The 20,579-nt window shown below is 40.4% G+C and overlaps 1 protein-coding gene across 8 annotated transcripts in view; it reads left to right on the top strand.

The window, feature by feature from the left end:
* Positions 1 to 20,579, top strand: part of LOC109417642 (serine/threonine-protein phosphatase 6 regulatory ankyrin repeat subunit A) — a 252,487-nt gene that overhangs the window by 198,072 nt on the left and 33,836 nt on the right. For 7 of the 8 annotated variants that reach the window (XM_029853479.2, XM_029853477.2, XM_062850492.1 and 4 more), the window contains one exon: positions 867 to 1,560. In XM_029853479.2, coding sequence (XP_029709339.1) covers positions 867 to 1,560 — 694 coding nt within the window. Of the gene's footprint in view, positions 1 to 866; positions 1,581 to 7,912; positions 7,931 to 10,507; positions 10,545 to 20,579 lie in introns of all 8 variants that reach the window. The other variant, XM_062850497.1, reaches the window with a different exon arrangement.

Below are 20,579 nucleotides of genomic sequence, written 5' to 3' on the forward strand. Positions count from 1 at the left end.
TCCTTGAAGGAATTTCCACAATAATCGCTAAAGGTATCTCAGGAAAATTTTAGAACAAACCTTGCTTGCATCATTCTAGGAAATCTTGTATAAATCTTCTTTCTATAAAGAAAATCCGAAATAAGTTTGATAAATCTTGAAAGAATCCCTGGTATCCCTGGAGGCAGTGAATTTTCAAAATATCACAGAAGTCGGAGCAATTAAAAGAAACCCAATATCTATTGGAAAATAATCATACTTTTGTTATTAAATCGGTGCAATATCATTGCAATCATATGCACTGTAGAGGGGAATCTGAATTGTAGCCGTTTAAATTGAGCGAGAGTAACTTTATTTTGCTAAAAAAAATCAGAAACGGTTCAACAATTGGTTATTTACCCTACAATTCAAACGAAAGAAGTGCAAAAGCTATCCAACTAGGAAATACCTACAAAAATACCTATTTACATACATAGCAAGAAATTTACATGCACAGCACATAGACGAACTTTTGGCTAAGACACAAGACAAAGAACGATTCCACAGGAAATATCGCGAGAATAATGGTCATAACCGTTGCTGAAACGTAGTGTCAAACCGTAATAAAATTTCGATCTAGAGAATCAAGGACTGCAGAGCTGAATCCTCCAACTTTTGATTAACACTTTGGGAGCATCCATTAAGTACTTCGCGCTAAAATTTGCAATTTTCAACACCCCCCCCCCCCTTCGTACGGGTTTTTCCTATACTCAATACATTGCTTGTCACACTTTCACAAACCCCCCATCCCCCTAGGACCGTCACGTATTTAATGGATGGCCCCTTTTAATATTTTTGACAGCATGATCTCTACCATAAATTTTAAAATGTACCTCTCATCATCACAGGAACTCTGGCGCGGCACGCTCAACTGGACGGCGTGGCGAATAATGTTGCTGTTTGTCGGCTTCATCGTGTGCCCCCCGGTGTGGATCATCTTCACGCTGCCGCTGGGGCACAACTATTACAAAGTACCCATCATCAAGTTCATGTCCTATCTCACATCGCACATCTACCTGATGATCCATCTGATGATTGTGGGCATCACGCCCATCTATCCGGTAGTGCGAGCCAGTCTTCTGCCCTACTGGTACGAGTGGGGCCTGTTGATCTGGCTCAGCGGTTTGCTGCTGTTCGAGCTGACCAATCCAAGCGACAAATCCGGTCTCGGAAGTATCAAGGTACTGGTGCTGCTATTTGGGATCATCGGGGTCGGGGTGCACGTGTCCGGTATGCTGTACGTGCAGAAAACCTACTGGCCCACGTTGCTGTACTGCCGAAATCAGCTGTTTGCCCTATCGTTCCTGCTGGCGTGCGTGCAGATTCTAGACTTTCTCTCGTTCCATCACCTGTTCGGGCCGTGGGCCATCATTATCGGAGATTTGCTGAAGGATTTGGCGAGGTTTCTGGCCGTGCTGGCGATTTTCGTGTTTGGCTTCTCGATGCACATCGTGGCGCTGAATCAGTCGTTTCATAACCTTAGTGCGGACGAGGTACGGCGGTTACCGCTGTCCACGAGGAATAAAGAAGTCTTCAGCGATGGTAAGTTGATTGTTGTCAGGGTCTCGTAAGTAGCTATTGTGAGCGAAAGCTTACATTGTTTTTTAATGATGGACATTCTATTTACCATGATAACCTGGGTACAAGATGCGCGAAAATAAGAAGATTGATTAACCATATTATTTCAAAATTTGCATGATCTATAGAGTCTCTGTAACAGGTAGTATGTCGAGTTTGTAACTATTGATCTATTCATTTTATTTGTTTCTGACATTTGTTAACCATTTCATTTTGATCAAATGTACTTCAAACTTCATCAAGGGCTGTCCATATACCACCAATCTCTGTCTCGAACGTCACAAATGTCTTCGTTGACACGCGGGAAGCTCTATGACCTGAAACCCTATACCTGTTCCTATGGTGTCCACGTGGTCTTTAACAAAATTAACTTGGTCAAAAGTTTGGAAGTTGTTCGAAAGCCTAGAAACAAGGTCAAAATGAATACTCTGCTAATTATTAAAGCACGGATCAAGTCAGGCGGTTGAGAAATGAATCTTGTTTGTTTGTAAAAAAGTCAAGTCAAGTCAAGTCGATTCGAGTCAAGTACAAAACACTGAAGTCGACCTTATAGTTTGTAATAATTCGTTGAGTTTGCTCATGAGTTTGTCAAAACGCGGTGGCTTTTGCGCCACTCTTGCGAACAAGAGACCACCAGTTCATTTTTGGGTTTGCCCAACTAATTTGACGACTCTACTCTCAAGCGTTCCTTCGAACGGCCGCTGGCTTAACTTAAAACTCCAAAGTCTAGTACACGAAGCTCACAAATTGAACCAATAACAGAAATTTACTCAAATAAAAACTAAAAACCGAAAAAAGACAACAAGCAAACAAGTACGAGTCGGTGAAGTGAATTTATTGCACGATAATTTAAGAAACAACAAAAAACAGTAGAAACAAAGAAACAAACTAAACAATTGGGTTTTTAAATTTAGAAAAAATGTATTGATTTTTCGATTTTATACGAAAGAGCATATTTTTCTGAACCACTATGATTTTTTTTCACATTTTTAGAATTTTATTTTGGTACCTAAAATCAATATCAAAGATATTTTTCGAAATCACCTTTTGACAGCTGGGCAACTGCTTGACAGCTCCGCCCAGTACAAAATGCGACGAGGGGTGATTCGACAAATCGCTCCCATACAAACTTCAAATTGATTTTTAAATAGGCTCCCGGGCACCAAAATTCATGAAAATTTGGATTTCGGCTCAGTTTTGCATGCAGATTCAGAATATGGGATCATCTCAACACCGCTAAAGAAGCCAATTGAATTCGTTTGGACGTACATATATTGTCTTTTTCAAAATGTTCATCTAGTGTGTGTTGTGTGTTTGTGTGACAATGATTGACGTACCTGCGCAGGTTTTCTTCGTTGTCGGTGCCGTATCGTGGCCAATCGTCGATGTAGCTTTGCCGTCCTTAAAATTCGCCGGATTATAGGTGCGGAGGGGTGTCGGCGACCCGGTACTCTGCCTGATCATGCCTTAACTGCACGTAGGTAGGCCGGAAGTATCCTCTTGAGTCCGTTTAACTGCCAGTAACTGGAGTTCACTTCTGTTCGCCAGCCGACTCTAATTTAAAATGATGGAGTCAAGTCGAATTTCCTAGTCAAGTAAATTTTCTGCTATTGAAGCAGTCGTCTATTCAGTCTTTAAACTATTATATGCAAGTGCGCCAAATTCAAATCTCACATGACCGTAAAAATTATTTTGCGCCATCGAAAAAGTCCTATAAGATACGTAACATGAATCGTCATTAACTTAGCCTAGACACAAACCATATATGAAACGGATAATCTGTACTACATGAAACGGTTCAAACTCTAAGGCAAATTCAACGAATTCAATTCAATAAAGATTTTACTTAAATAGATAAAAACGACAAAAGCTACAAATTAACTAAAATAATCATGAAAACTAATAAAAAAATTTAAAAAAAACAGCCTTTGAGATGAAAATCCAAAATATTCAAATGAACCAACAATTTATTTTAACTGAATTCAAACTTTATTTAACTTAAACAAAAAAAAAACGTCAAAACGTTACAAGTTGAGGTCGAAATACGTATCTATCAAAGGATGTAAATTAAAAGGAACAGTACTTATCTTGATTTTTTTACTTACATCTTAAGGTTTCTCTCAGAGTTCTTTCGAGGTGTCTTTAAGAAACTCATCCAGATTTTGGTGGGGAACTCCTCTTGGAATTATTTCAGGGGTTCCTCATGGAACTCCTACGAGGATTCCTCCTGGATATTTTTCGATGGTTCTTCCTAGGAATACTTTGAGGATTTCTTCCCGAATTCCTTTAGAAAAATCTTTCCGGAATTCCTTCGAGGATTTTTCCTGATATTTTTTTTCCTAGAGTTCCTTTGAGGATTTCTCCTTGAATTACTTTGGAGACTCCTCATGAACTTTCTATGGGGTTCCTCTTGAAAAACCTTTGATTCCTTCCCCGGAATCCCTTCGGTGGTGCCTCCTGGAATTCCTGCAGGGATTTCTGCTGTAATTTCTCCGGGGATTCCTTCTAGACTTCTTCGAGGATTCCTGCTAAAATTCTTTCGAGGATTTCTCCTGATGTTTCGTCGAGGACTCCTTCTGGATTTCCTTCGGGATTCCCTCTTGGAATTTCTTTGGTGATTTATCTTCAAATTTCTTCGGATATTCCTCCTGGAATTCCTTTGAGAGCCCTCTTAGAATTCCTGTGGGACGATTCTTCCTAGAATTCTTTCGAGAATTTCTCCTGGAATTCTATCGGGGAATCCTCTTGGAATTCCTTCGGAGATTCCATCTATAGTTCCTTCGGGGAATCCTTCTTGAATTCCTTCGGGGGTTTCTCTTGAGGGATTCTTCTTTCGAGGATGCCTACTAAAATCCCTACGGGGATTTCTCCTGATATTTTGTAGAGGATTCCTTTTGGATTTCCTTTGGGATTCCCTCTTGGAAGTTCTTTGGTGATTCCTCTTCGAATTTCTTAGGAGATTCCTATTGGATTGCTTCGGGGATTCCAATTCAAATTCCTCATGGGATTCCTCCTGAAATTCCTTCGAGGATCCACGAGGAAATTCCTCCTAGTATTCTCTCAGGGATTTCTTCTGGATTTCCTTTTAGGTTTTTCCTCCTGCATATTTTTCGTTGATTCCTCCTAGAAATCCTTACGGGATTCTTTCTCGAATTTCTTTTGGAATTCCCGATAGAATTCCTTCAGAGATTCCTTCCAGAATTCCTGCTGTAATTTCCTTGGGATTCCTTCTTGAATTCGTTTGGGGAATCCTCCTGGCATTTCATTCGAAAATTCGTCATGGATTTCCTTCTGAAATTTCTCAAAAACTAAAATCAGCGATTTCTTCACAAGTTTCTGTAGGGATCTCTCTAAGAGAGATTTTTGAACCACCAGAGATTACTGCAGAAGTTTCTTCAGGGTTTCATACAGCAGTTCCGGCAGAGATTAGTCCAGATTTTGTTCATGGGTTCCTTCAGGAGTTTCTTTAAGGCTTCTCTTGGAATTCCTTTTGAGATTTCTTCCTGAAATCATTCTGGGAGTTCTTAAATAGTGTGACCTTATTATCAAGTTTGATAGCTTCTGAACGTTCTGAGAAAACAAAAACTATAGCAAGATCGATATTTTATTGCCCTGCATTTGCAATGGAGTAATGCAACATGCATTACACTAAGGATACAGGTAATGTGGCAATGATAGGGGACCGGTGGCAATGACGAACCCGAACAAAAAAGGTATTCATTATAACGTAATAGTTTTTGCCATCAATGTTAATGAAAAAGGTCAGACTACAAATTCAGGAGCGTATAATAACAACTTCTTTGTTTTACTTTATTCCAAAAGCTAGACTTTACATATACCGGCGTGAGTGAGAAATGGACAAATTGAGGTGAAATTTGCGAAAAAGTTACTCGTCCTCTCGGTGAGACTCGAACTCACGACTCCTACTCACTAGACAGGCGCGTTGCCGCTACGCCACGAGAAGACTCGAAGACGTAGCTGCTAACCTGAATTCAAGTTCAACACAAAATTCCGAGGTTATCTTTTCCACAGATTGCACCCCTTTCGGATGGAATGAGATGTACATCCACACTACGCATATATTGTATATGTAAAGCCTAGGCGAGAGCGCATTGTTTTTGTGTGTTGGAAGTCCACACACCTCTCATCGACGACTGTGTCGAAGAGATCGCGCGGTGAGCGGAAAGCTTCCAATGGGTCGCGACGTTCTCAAACGACCGGTTACGGAACATGAGTCCGTTGCTCGATGACATAATTAAATTAATTAATTATCGATTTTTGCGGCTTAACCAGCCGAATGGAAGTTTTACTTTATTCCAAAAGCTAGACTTTACATATACCGGCGTGAGTGAGAAATGGACAAATTGAGGTGAAATTTGCGAAAAAGTTACTCGTCCTCTCGGTGAGACTCGAACTCACGACTCCTACTCACTAGACAGGCGCGTTGCCGCTACGCCACGAGAAGACTCGAAGACGTAGCTGCTAACCTGAATTCAAGTTCAACACAAAATTCCGAGGTTATCTTTTCCACAGATTGCACCCCTTTCGGATGGAATGAGATGTACATCCACACTACGCATATATTGTATATGTAAAGCCTAGGCGAGAGCGCATTGTTTTTGTGTGTTGGAAGTCCACACACCTCTCATCGACGACTGTGTCGAAGAGATCGCGCGGTGAGCGGAAAGCTTCCAATGGGTCGCGACGTTCTCAAACGACCGGTTACGGAACATGAGTCCGTTGCTCGATGACATAATTAAATTAATTAATTATCGATTTTTGCGGCTTAACCAGCCGAATGGAAGTTTTACTTTATTCCAAAAGCTAGACTTTACATATACCGGCGTGAGTGAGAAATGGACAAATTGAGGTGAAATTTGCGAAAAAGTTACTCGTCCTCTCGGTGAGACTCGAACTCACGACTCCTACTCACTAGACAGGCGCGTTGCCGCTACGCCACGAGAAGACTCGAAGACGTAGCTGCTAACCTGAATTCAAGTTCAACACAAAATTCCGAGGTTATCTTTTCCACAGATTGCACCCCTTTCGGATGGAATGAGATGTACATCCACACTACGCATATATTGTATATGTAAAGCCTAGGCGAGAGCGCATTGTTTTTGTGTGTTGGAAGTCCACACACCTCTCATCGACGACTGTGTCGAAGAGATCGCGCGGTGAGCGGAAAGCTTCCAATGGGTCGCGACGTTCTCAAACGACCGGTTACGGAACATGAGTCCGTTGCTCGATGACATAATTAAATTAATTAATTATCGATTTTTGCGGCTTAACCAGCCGAATGGAAGTTTTACTTTATTCCAAAAGCTAGACTTTACATATACCGGCGTGAGTGAGAAATGGACAAATTGAGGTGAAATTTGCGAAAAAGTTACTCGTCCTCTCGGTGAGACTCGAACTCACGACTCCTACTCACTAGACAGGCGCGTTGCCGCTACGCCACGAGAAGACTCGAAGACGTAGCTGCTAACCTGAATTCAAGTTCAACACAAAATTCCGAGGTTATCTTTTCCACAGATTGCACCCCTTTCGGATGGAATGAGATGTACATCCACACTACGCATATATTGTATATGTAAAGCCTAGGCGAGAGCGCATTGTTTTTGTGTGTTGGAAGTCCACACACCTCTCATCGACGACTGTGTCGAAGAGATCGCGCGGTGAGCGGAAAGCTTCCAATGGGTCGCGACGTTCTCAAACGACCGGTTACGGAACATGAGTCCGTTGCTCGATGACATAATTAAATTAATTAATTATCGATTTTTGCGGCTTAACCAGCCGAATGGAAGTTTTACTTTATTCCAAAAGCTAGACTTTACATATACCGGCTTTGTTTTGCCAATGTTGACACTATGGTCAAATTTGGGTCACGTCGATTCACGCCGCCGTCGCCGCCACCGAAAGCTGCCACCGGCTTGAAGCTGGCTGATTTTTAAGAGAATAGTGTTGAAACTTGAATTGCTGCTCAATTTGACCAACCCTCTGTTTTCAGTTTATGTATTACCGACAATTTTACTCCCCCGAAGAAAGTTTAGGACCCGGGTTTTAACATTAGCAGCAATATCATTCTAATAAAGGAACATTTGTTAAGTAATAAGGATTCTAGTATGTTCCTTGCATTCCACCACTTTCCAGTTTTTGAATAGTTAGTACATACATGGCTCCGAAACCCAATTTGAATTCCTTTGCAATAAGTTTAGCCTCGGATAGGGAGGGTTTTAACTCTTTGCAAAGTAAAGATGGTTACTTACCTTACCGGTCAGGCTAAGGCCGGGGTGGCCTCTGCTGTACATTGTAGCCGCCTCCATTCCACTCGGTCCATGGCTGTTTGTCTCCAGTTCCGCACTCTGCGTAGGGTCCGCAGATCGTCCTCCACTTGGTCGACCCACCTAGCTCACTGCGCTCCACGTTTTCTTGTACCGGTCGGATGACTCTCGAGAACCATTTTAGTCGGGTTGCTATCCGACATCCTGATGACGTGACCTGCCCACCGATGCCTCCCGATTTTCGCGGTATGGACGATGGTTGGTTCTCCCAGCAGCTGATGAAGCTCGTGGTTCATTCGCCTTCTCCAAGTCCCGTCTTCCATCTGCACTCCGCCGTAGATGGTACGCAACACCTTCCGTTCGAAAACTCCAAGGGCGCGTTGGACCTCTGCACGTAGAGTCCATGTTTCGTGCCCATAGAGGAGTACCGGTCTAATCAACGTTTTGTAGATGGTTAACTTTGTGTTACGGCGAACTTTATTCGATCGTAGAGTTCTGCGGAGTCCAAAGTAGGCACGATTTCCTGCCACAATGCGCCTCTGAATTTCACTGCTGGTGTCGTTGTCGTCGGTCACCAGTGAGCCCAAGTACACGAATTCTACGCACATCACTCGATCCATCGTCGCCTTGATCAACCGTATCAGTTTATCCGGGAATCCGTATTCGTGCATAATCTGCCATAGCTGTTCTCGATCGATTGTATCATACGCCGATTTGAAATCGATGAACCAGTGATGTGTGGGCACGTTGTATTCGCGGCATTTCTGCAACACCTGGCGGATGGCGAACATCTGGTCCGTTGTAGCGCGTTCACCCATAAATCCAGCCTGATATTGCCCCACGAACTCTCTTGCAATCGGTGATAGACGGCGGCATAAAATTTGAGAGAGTATCTTGTAGGCAGCGCTCAGTAGTGTGATCGCGCGGTAGTTCCCGCAATCCAACTTGTCGCCCTTTTTGTAGATGGGACACACGATACCTTCCATCCATTCCTCCGGTAATACTTCCTCATCCCAAATCTTGGTAATGACCCAGTGTAGTGCTCTCACCAGTGCTTCTCCACCGTATTTTAGAAGCTCGCTTGGTAGTTGATCTGCTCCAGCGGCTTTGTTGTTTTTAAACCGGCCAACCTCCTCCTCAATCTCTTGAAGGTCAGGGGTCGGAAGTCTTTCGTCCTGTGCACATACTCCTAGATCTGTTACCACGCCACCTTCGGTACTTGCAACGTCGCCATTGAGGTGCTCATCGTAATGCTGCCGCCACCTCTCGACCACCTCACGCTCGCTCGTGAGAATATTTCCGTGATTATCTCGGCACATGTCGGCTTGTGGCAGCCTTTGCGCGAGCGGTTCAGCTTCTCGTAGAACTTTTGTGTGTCCTTAGCGCGGTACAGCTCTTCCATCGCTTCGCGATCTCGTTCTTCCTGCTGGCGCTTCTTCATTCGAAAGACTGAGTTCTGCCTGTTCCGCGCCTGTTTGTAACGTGCCTCATTCGCTCTCGTACGGTGTTGCAGCATTCTCGCCCATGCTGCATTCTTCTCGTTTTTCAACTGTTCACATTCGCCATCGTACCAGTCGTTTCTGTGATTCGGAGTCGCGAAGCCTAGTGCTGTAGCCGAGGTACTACCTATGGCGGATCGGATGTCCCTCCAGCCATCTTCAAGTGTAGCTGCGCCAAGCTGTTCTTCCGTTGGTAGGGCCACTGCTAACTGCTGCGCGTAGTCTTGAGCCACTTCTACGTTACGCAGCTGCTCGATGTTGAGCCGCACCGTTCGACTTCGACGCGTGGTGATAACTGTCGAAAGTTTTGAGCGCATGCATACAGCGACTAAGTAGTGATCCGAGTCCGAGAAAAGATGGTTAACTTACTTTTATTCAGAGTCTGTAAGTCACCAGTAGGAAGGACTGAAAACTATGATTGCTTGAATTACTAGAACCCATATTCAAAAATTGGAAAATAGGACAACACTAGGTTTCGGTACGGCACATCTTAACGGAACCCGAAAAGGTGATCTACCTGCGCTACGGGATCCGATAAAGATTTCTTCAAACATTCATCCCTCAGCACGGGTCGCCTGACATCTTAGATTGGGGTTCCCTGTTTGGAAGAGTTTTACCCTCGTAACAGGGGGTCCGTAGTGCTATTCTAATGCGGCAGCTACACGGACGAACATACATACAGTTTCACCAATGTTTATATTGACGTAGTGTATTCTAAAAAAAAGATCATGTGGACACTTCTCATTTCAATCCATTAACTCATAAGAATTATATCAATTCAGACGCGAATGGCCAAGCTGGTTTAAGCGTCTAAAAACAAAAAAAAAAATATTAATTAATTATATTGCTATTTCGGTTGAAAATTTTACATGATGTATATGGACAGCCCTTTTTCAGATGACAGCGAGCGATTCTTAACCGAAAATTTACGAAATTCACAGTTAAAATACAGAAGACACCGTGAGATTCGGTTCAGAATCGCCCCCCCCCTCACATGGTTCTGGCTCTGGCACCACTCTTTAACATTCTCTCAACTTTCCTATCGCAGAAGATGCTTTCTACTCAGACGAAAACAGCGATTATCATAGCGACGAGGTTGAGCGTATAAAACGAGCGGCCGCTGGCCAGTCCGTAACTGATTATCGTCGTAAACACAAAACCGACAGTAAGTGACCGATTGTTTTTTGTTTGACTCGAACGGAATTTGGAAGCTGAAAATTCCAAAAAGAAAGATAAAAATGTCGATCAAAATTTCAATCACCACAATACCCAAAACCAACAAAGCGAATGTGGCGAATGATTCTGCACGGTTCGTTAAGGCCGGCCTCTGTAGTCTGTGTCTTTTATCCTCCATCGAAGCCAAATTTTGTCAGTGTTTCTCAAACCACGCACCAATTTGCCTTGTCCGAGTTTCTGTTTCCTTTGTTTTCCGTTGTTATAATTTGGAATGACATTTTCAGTTTTCATTTCTGTGTCGTTCTTCTAAACGTTCTTTCGCGTTCGTAAATAGCCACACTGTCACTGTTCGGTGTATGTAAGTTACTCGATGATCAAAGCGAGCAAAAAAAAAATCAAGTTTAAATCGTTGCGTATGATTTTCCTTTTCTGTGATGGTGATGTGTAGCAAAATTCCATTCATACTCTGTGTAACATACGTTTAATGTTCGATGCTACTTTTGGTCTGACTTGCGCATGAAGTTGCTTGTTTTCCGGTTGTTTCCCTCTGGCACTTAGACTTTTCTAGTTTCACGTGTTTCGAATTCTTAAACCCCCCGCACAAATCCTTAGATCTAGCTCGTTTTCGGAAACCGTCATCGGTGTAAATAGGAAGGCTGCGAATGGACGGACCTCACCAGAACACGCTCGCAAAGGCCGTTGATGCTCTTAATATTGCGCGTTGATGCATGTACAAATGAAAAAAGGGGGCTTCGTGGGATTGTGTCACCTCATGGCTGGCTAACTGGCTGACTGCAACTGTTACTGTGCTACTCACGGAGATCGCGGAAAGATTGCATCCGGAAGAGAGAAGGAGTACGATCTGCATGAACTTCTGGCACACAAGCAACAGCACCCCACTGCAATGTCTTTATTCTTGTTTGTTTTTGGTTGGTTTTATGTTGCGAATGTGAATGTTGAAAGCTCTGGTCCAAAACATAAGTGCACCTGGTAGAATGTAGTGGGTAGTTTTGAACTAAAGGTAGAATCATCTCATACACAAATGATTGGACTTCTAGGATTAAAGTGAAATGAATGACATCAGGACAAGAAGTGTTTGATTTTAAGGCATTTGAGTATGAGGATGGGTGAGATTAACCGCCGCAGTGACTACTCTGTTATTGCAAGAATGGCTCTGTTCACACAGGGAACCTACTACTTGTTCTAAATACGTTGTATCCTAAGTGTGTGTACGGATGTTCCCATTCTTAACTAAAACAAAACCGGTGCAGGCTGCATCTAAAAGCAGGCCAATTAAAGGATGGAAAAGAAATGATCACGTGTTACTCGATTTAAAGGAAACTGTTGATTTCTCTGCATTCCCATGAGTAAACACTAGGAATGTGGATATGGGTAGTGATCATTATTAGAAGTCGTCTTGGTAAACGCCCAAGCAACACACATGTTATAATAGAGTTACGACAGCGCAAGTTTTGGTTGTATAGAAGTTTATTTTACGTATTTTTAACATTGTGTTGAAATAACGTAAAATAAACTTCTATACAACCAAAACTTGCGCTGTCGTAACTTTTATATAACATGTGTGTTGCTTGGGCGATATTATAAATGTGATGTTTTAGCTTGTTTTAAAAACTATGAAATTTCAACAAACAGTCAAGTCAAAACTAAGGCGTCGACGTCTCGAAGACGTTCCATTCAAAAGGTTCCTATAAATACAAAATATTACAAAATACAATTTTTCCCAAGTTAAACTGGTAAGCTGAAACTCATTGTGAAGGAATGCACAATATTTAAAAAAAGCATAAAATGACATACACTCCCGATCAAAATTTGGGGTCACCCCCTCATAAACATGTCATTTTTTTAAGCCCATATCTTCGCCAATTTGTGTCCGATTTCAAAACCCTAGGTCGCATTCAAAAGATAATAATTCAAAGGAACTTTAAACATGATTTAAAAGAAACTTTTTCAAAAAATTTGTATGTAAACTTAACCCAAAGTTGCCAAATTTTCTAAAAAAATAATATAAACTTATGGCAGTGTCGCTGGAAATTGGGTCGACCAAATTTTAAGATGAGAGCGGTAATATAACCCATTTTCTATTAGCTTTCAACTGCTTTTTACAGAACTTAGCTAAAAAATCTAGAAAAAAAGTTATTAAGTAAATTAATCCTTGATGTCATCGACCAAAGGTTTGGGGTTACTATCGTAAAACATGGAAAAGTGATTTGTTGATATCTTCGTCATCTATTGTTCAATTTTAATTCTTTTTGGCTCATTTCAAAGATAATTAACTAAATTTACGTTTGATGTCTTTAACTTAACGTATTTAATGGTTTTTGTGTATAAAAATATTATGTAAAGTTAACACATTTCACCACACTTCAAAAAATGAGGCAACTTTACGTTAAGTTTTAGTATGTAAATTTCAACAAATATGTGTGGTTCATTGTCTATGCAGTAAGTATCATTCATTTTGTTTCAAATAAGCCAAGAAGAATTAAAATTGAATGAAAGATGACAAAGATATCAACAAATCACTTTTCCATGTTTTACGATAGTGACTCCAAACTTTTGGCCGATGACATGAAGAGATAATTTACTTAATAACTTTTTTTCTAGATTTTTTAGCTAAGTTCTGTAAAAAGCAGATGAAAGCTAATGGAAAATGGGTTATATTACCGCTCACATCTTTAAATTTGGTCGACTCAATTTCCAGCGAGACTGCCATAAGTTTATATTCATTTTTTAGAAAATTTGGCAACTTTGGGTTAAGTTCACATACAAAATGTTTTGAAAAAGTTTCTTTTAAATCATGTTCAAAGTTTCTTTGACTTATTATCTTTTGAATGAAGCCTAGGGTTTTGAAATCGGACGCAAATTGGCGAAAATATGGGCCTAAAAAAAATTACATGTTTTTGAGGGGGTGACCCCAAACTTTTGATCGCGAGTGTATATACTTCTTGAAATTTTCTTCTTTTCTAGAAATTTCATTCGGGGCTCGTTAAGGGATGTTTCCGAAAGTTTCCTTCACAATTCCTACATGACATTTCACCGATAATCTTCCAGACAAGCGTTCAGTTATTTCTCCAAGAGTCCTTGAATAGATTTTCCTGTAGTTCTTCCAGGTATTATAGTTGAAGTTTCTCCAGGGATTCTTCTAGCGGTTTCAACCCCATCAGTATTTCCCAATTCAGGAAGGCTTCCGGAGCTTCTTATATAAATTATCCAATGATTTCTTATACAATTCCTGCAAGAATTCTTTCAGTCACTTTTCAATGGTTCTTGTAGGGATTCCTGAAAAAACTCCTTCTGCAATTCCACCTCGCTTTCTTTCGGGTTATCCTCCTCCGAATCCTTCAGGAATACTTCCAAGGGTTACTTCATGAATTCTGCCCAGAAATGGAGGAATTAATGAAGTTATTTTTTTAGAGATTAGTCTGAAATTTCTTCGTAAAATTCCTCGGATAGGTCATTCAATAATACCTTCAAGAAAGTTTCCTAAGATTTTTTCAAAGATTTTATTAAAGAATTTTCAAAGGAATTCTTAAAAAACCAATGGAACGAATCCGTCTGAAAAATCCTCCAAGGATTGTTTCGGGTGATTCTGCAGCAATTCCTTCGAGCGTATTTTTTTTTTCAAGGATTGTTTTAGCTTTTTGTTCGAAGGTATTTAAAGAATATTTTAATGGAACCTCTGAAATATTTTCCCAAGTATTATTTCAAACATTCATCCATAAATACCATCCAAGGATTCATCCAAAAATCCTCCAAGGTTTTCTTAGCAAATTACTAAAATAATTTACCGATCCGTTAAGGAACTCCACCAAAAAAATCTGTTTCCTTCAAGAATTCCTCCAAGCATATGTCCAATAATTTGTCTAAGTACATACGCTAAAATCCTATAGAGATTCATCCCACAATTTTGTCAAGAACAACGGATGCTGGAATTCCATCAGGGATTTATCCTTAGGATTCCTTAGGTACTCCTTCCAAATAATCTAACGAGAATCCTTCCAAGAATTCCAAGAAATACTCCGAAAATGTATTTAAGAAGTTCTCAAAGGATTCCCACTGAAGTTCCTCATAGTCACTTTCGTATCTTCATGATTCAATGATTCTTTAATAAATTCCTCCAAGAATTCCTTCAGAAATATCTGAGTTTTCAGGAACTTGGGAGTTTTTCAGGGAATTTGAAGGATCATTTTTAAAAATATTTCAGAAATTGACAATTTTTCAAATTTCAGCAACGGTTAGTTAAGAATTCAAACAATGATTGCTTTAGTAATTTCTTGACAGACTTTTCAGGAACTCTTCCAAGTATGCGTTCAGGAATTTATCTAGGGATTTCTACAGAAATTACTAATAATGATTCCTTGGAAAATTTCTCCTCGGATTCCTTTAGAAATTTCTTCGCGGAGTTCTTCAAGATTAACTTAATAATTCCATATAAGTTCTCAGGAATTCCTTCAGCAGTTCTACCAATGATTTCTTTAGGAACTCCCTTTAGAGAACCTACAGAAACTTTTTCAAAGATTTTTTACTTGAATTTTCTCATGGATTCTTCCAGAAACTCCCCCATAGATTTTTTTAGAATTTTCTCCAAAGACTGCTTCAGACATTTTCCATGGACTTTTTCAGTAACTTCTCCAAGGATTCCTTCAATAATTTCACCTTGGATTTCTTCAGAAATTCCTACAATGATTTCTTCAGGTATTTCTCCAAGGATTCCTTGGAGATTATTGCATGGATTTTCCCAGAAAATATTTATGATTTTCTATAGTGGAGTTCCATAGCCGAACAGCTGAATTAGCCGAACAAAAATTTCTGCAGCTGAAGTTTGCTTAAGAACAGTTGGTTTAAAGCTTATACAGTCAAAATGTTTGCTGGGTTCTCCTTAATGTTCATTCCGGAGTTTATTTCAGGAATTCCTCTAAAGGTTTTTTTAAAATTTCCCCAAGGATTCATCTAAGAATTACTCCAAAAGTCTGAGAAATCCTAAAAGATCTCTGCAGAAATTCCAAAAGAAATAGGTAATTTCTGCAGAGATCTTTTTAGGGTTTCTCAGATTTTTTTTAAGAATTTCTCAAGGAATTCCTCAGAAACACTTCTAAGGGTTCTCTAAGAAATTCCTGCAGGGACTTCTTTAAGTATCCTGTCATCCTATCAAATATACTGCTTTTTGTTAGCTTATTAGCTTTTTTACCTAAATTACTTTATGAATTTCATTGGCTTTATCTTAAAAGTCATTTGAAAATTCCTTTAGAAGCTCGATAATTCCTTTGGGGATTGTTATGGCAATTTCATTTCATCTGCATATTTCTGTGGCAGTTTCTTCTGTAATTTCATAGGTTATCCCGAAATTAAATAAATATTTTTGAATTCTCCCCATAATAAAACTACTAACAATCCCTTAGGAAAATCAAACGGATTTTTGCTTCTCAAACCCTTTTGGAAATTGCATTTTTTTCAATAATTTCTCTGAGAATCCCTTGAGAAATGTGTGGAATATCTATCAAAAATTCCATAGAAAATTCTTCTGGCAATGCTTTTGAAATTGTTTTGGCATTTTTTTTTCAAATTACTTCGGCAATTTCTCAGACAGTTGGCTGTCCCAAAACAAAAGTTGTTCAAACTGTCAAGATGGTCAACCCTAAAATGAAATACATGCATATTAAAAGTATTTTTAAAGAGCATTTCAATTTTTATGAAACTCATGCGGAGTTTCCGCCGAGGCGGTAGTTGAAAAATTATTCTTTTTCATGAAAACTCTCAAAAATATGTTTTTTTTCGTAATATTTTTTGAAGCACTGATTGTTTTCAATATTTTTGTATTTTTCTGTGGACCCCTAGACATTCTTGAAGGAGATTAGTTTTATAAATATTATATTTTTATGGACAGAAATATTTTTGTGCTGGCAAAAGGATTATTTTTTAGCATTCATCAAAATATGCTAAAAAAATATGTGTACTATTCATATAAAATTCATATAATAACTATCAGATGCAATTTTCTTAGTTGAAAATAATAAAATACCAAACATATTTTTTTGTAGCAAATTCATTGTAAAAATTTCTGAAGATATTATTGGAACTTCAAATTAATTCATGGAAAAACTTCTGGGGAAAACTATTTTAGGACTCTTGGAGAAATACATGAATGCCTTGCCGCGGGGTGTGGGCTAACCAGTTATAATCTAAGTAGGAATTGTGAAGGAAACTCTCGCTGGTGGATCCGTCTAGACGCCATGTTAGTTTTCGGCGCAGTGGTAAATCCGAATTAAAAAACACTACACCCTAACCATCTACACCCAAACAGCCAACACAAGACTATATCAACCAAACCCGACAACGCTACGCCAAGCAACCGGTGACAAACATGTAGCGGTACCCCTATAACCTCCCTGAAGAAGGCCCAAACCAAGGGCCGAAATATGTTTGCTGTTTTGTACCTATTTTTGCGGTAGTGTTCCTATCCTCCAAAATCCGAATGAATTCAATGGGATACGCAACAATAGAAACTAAAATATTTTTTTCCTTCAAAATAGGAACAGTTTACCAATTGATGGTGTATTTATTGTCGAAAACAGAGAGAAACGATGTTTTCCATGTTTTTTCAAGCAAATTTAAAGCCCCTTTAACAAGTAACACCTTTATTGATTTATTTTTACTATTTCCTCCATGATTAGCTCATTTACCCTTATAATTTACTATCTTTGGAAAAAATGTAGCACATTGTATTCTTTAAAAGTACGTGGTAAAATGTTTTTGCGAGACAGCAAAGTATAAAAAGTTATTCTAAAAAAAATTCCTTGTGTGTAGGTGTCACCATAATCTTTTCTTCAGAAAATCTCTGAATCCTCAAGAGATAGAAATAGTTTCTTTGACAAAGTTGTTCGGAATTACATGCCTATTAAACTTTGTAGAACATTTCGTTCTTCTAAATATATTAAAAAAAACTAGAAAATTGGTATGGTGCTCATAAGAACCTTTTGGCACACCCTAACTTTACGTTAAACAAATGTTAAAAAAAAAACAGAAACTTCTTTAACGACAGCAACACTTTTGTACAATGTATTCTACTTTTTTTTTTTTTTTTTACTTAATCATTTATTTGAGGCTCATGCGCCAAGAGGCATAACGGAGCCGAATCCATTTTTTTTATTTCATACAATGTTATGTGTTTGACTAAAACTATGTTAGTTTTGGGGAACCGTAAAACTCGCGGTTTAGTCGAGGTTAGGGGTAACAATAATATTTGAGGAAAGGATAGGGTGATGAGGGCTTTTCGTTGACACTTAACAACATGATGTGGCGTATTGCTGCTGGACAAACGTAGAGTGGACTAACAACCTGTAACGATACAAACAGACGATTTTCGAAGGGGCACGAGGTGGACAAGTGGAGCAACAAGACTGAGATATCAAACAAAGACACGAGGTGGACAAGTGGAACAACTAGACGAAATTATCAAACGAAGACTTCAGCTTGCTTCAAGAAGTCGTACACAAGCTTCATGTACTCAAGATCAAGTTTACCCAACACATCTCTAATGTCTTCCTTTTCTGGTTTCCCTTGGGCCCTGAGGGAAGCACATAAATCGGATCTGGCAATACCGTATTCGGGGCATTCCCACACAACATGGTTGATATCTTGATAGCCTGCACCACAGCTACAACGATTGCTATCTGTGAGCCCTATTCGATAGAAATGCGAGCCCAGAGAGTAGTGATTGGACATAAGTCGACACATTATCTTGATAAAATCTCGACCCATGTCCAACCCCTTGAACCACGCCGTCTTCGATACCTGTGGGAGAATTGAATGTAACCACCTGCCCAATTCCCCTGCATCCCATTTTTGTTGCCAACTGACCAAGGCATGCTGACGAGCAATCGAAAAAAATTCATTGAAGGCGATATGACGGTCATAAATATCGCCTTCCATAGCGCCCACCTTGGCGAGGGAGTCCGCTTTCTCATTGCCCGGGATCGAGCAATGTGAAGGGACCCAAACCAAAGTGATGTTATATGCTTGATGCGATAAAGCACTCAGAATTGATCGAATTTCGCTCAGGAAATACGGGGAGTGCTTCACCGGCCTCATTGAGCGAATAGCGTCAATTGAGCTGAGACTATCCGTGAAAATGAAATATTGATCAGAGGGAAGAGAGGCAATTCGCTCTAATGCGTAGTGTATAGCTGCCAATTCTGCGACATATACTGAGCAAGGACTTTGAAGTTTATGGGCGGCGCTATGAAGCTCATTAAATACACCAAATCCAGTGGAATCATTTGTTTTTGACCCATCAGTGAAAAACCTTCTGTCGCTACTGACTTGACCAAACTTGCTTACAAAAATTTTTGGAATGTGCTCCGATCGGAGCGGATCTGGAATTCCACGGATTTCTTGCAACATGGACAGATCAAAACCTATAGTGGAATTGGAGAAGTCTGGGAAGCAATCGCGGTTGGGAACATTCGAAGAAGGATGAACCTCCAGAGTCATGTACGAGTAGTACACTGTCATAAACTTTGTTTGATGAATTCGTTCGATCAGCTTTTCAAAATTTTCAATTACCAATGGATTTTGCACCTCACAGCGGATGAGGAACCTTAACGACAATTCCACGAAACGATCTGATAAAGGGAGTACTGCTGCTAGTACCTCCAAACTCATTGTGTGCGTCGAGTTCATGCAGCCTAACGCGATCCGAAGACAGCGATACTGGATACGCTCTAGCTTCAGTATGTGTGTTTTCGCGGCGGACTGAAAGCAAAAGCTACCGTATTCGAGAACCGACAGTATCGTTGTACGATAAAGCTTTATCAGATCTTCCGGGTGGGCTCCCCACCATGTTCCGGTAAGTGTACGCATGAAGTTGATTCGTTGTTGGCACTTCTGATACAGATAATTAATGTGCTTTCCCCAGGTGCCTTTAGAGTCGAACCAGACCCCCAGATACATATGTGAAAAACCTTGAGTGAGTTCCCTACCCAAAAATTGAAGCTCTAGCTCTGCTGGGTCACGCTTCCTAGAAAAGACAACTAACTCAGTTTTCTCCGGAGAGAATTCGATACCCAGCTTTACAGCCCAAGCAGACAAATTGTCTAAGGTATCTTGCAGTGGTCCTTGCAGATCTTCCGCCTCTGGTCCGGTGATAGAAACCACGGCGTCGTCCGCAAGCTGTCGTAGCGAGCAATTTTCCACGAGACATTCGTCGATGTCTCTAACGTAAAAGTTGTAAAGAAGAGGGCTTAAGCATGAGCCCTGGGGGAGACCCATGTAACTAATTCGTGAAGTTGCCGAGGTTCCATGAGAGAAAAACATGTGCTTCTCAGACAACAAATTGTACAAGTAGTTGTTTAAAATTGGAGAAAGCCCACACTCGTGGAGTTTGTCTGAAAGGACATCAACGCAAACTGCATCAAAAGCCCCCTTAATATCCAAGAATACTGAGCCCATTTGCTCTTTTTGAGCGTAGGCCAGTTGAATTTCTGTAGAAAGCAGCGCCAGACAATCGCTCGTTCCCTTGCCTCTGCGGAAACCAAATTGAGTATCTGACAGAAGGCCGTTCGATTCAACCCATGTGTCGAGCCGATGGAGAATCATCTTCTCTAGCAGCTTCCGTAAGCACGACAACATCGCAATAGGACGGTACGAGTTGTGATCCGACGCGGGCTTCCCAGGCTTTTGGATGGCAATAACCCTCACTCGTCTCCAGTCATCCGGAACAATGTTGCTCTCCAAGAATAGATTGAACAAATTCAACAAGCGCCTCTTCGCGACGTCTGGGAGGTTTTTGAGCAGGTTGAACTTTATTCTATCCATTCCTGGGGCAGAGTTGTTACATGATAGAAGCGCGAGTGAGAATTCTAGCAACGAAAAGGGTGAATCCATCGCATTCCTTTCGGGTGGATTACAACGAATATTCGCGTGTACTTGGACCGAATCCGGACAGACTTTCTTTGCGAAATCGAAAATCCATCGAGGCGAGCTTTCTCGATCCTCATTTATCGATACC

This window comes from Aedes albopictus, chromosome 2, assembly GCF_035046485.1.
Source record: "Aedes albopictus strain Foshan chromosome 2, AalbF5, whole genome shotgun sequence".
NCBI lineage: Eukaryota > Metazoa > Arthropoda > Insecta > Diptera > Culicidae > Aedes > Aedes albopictus.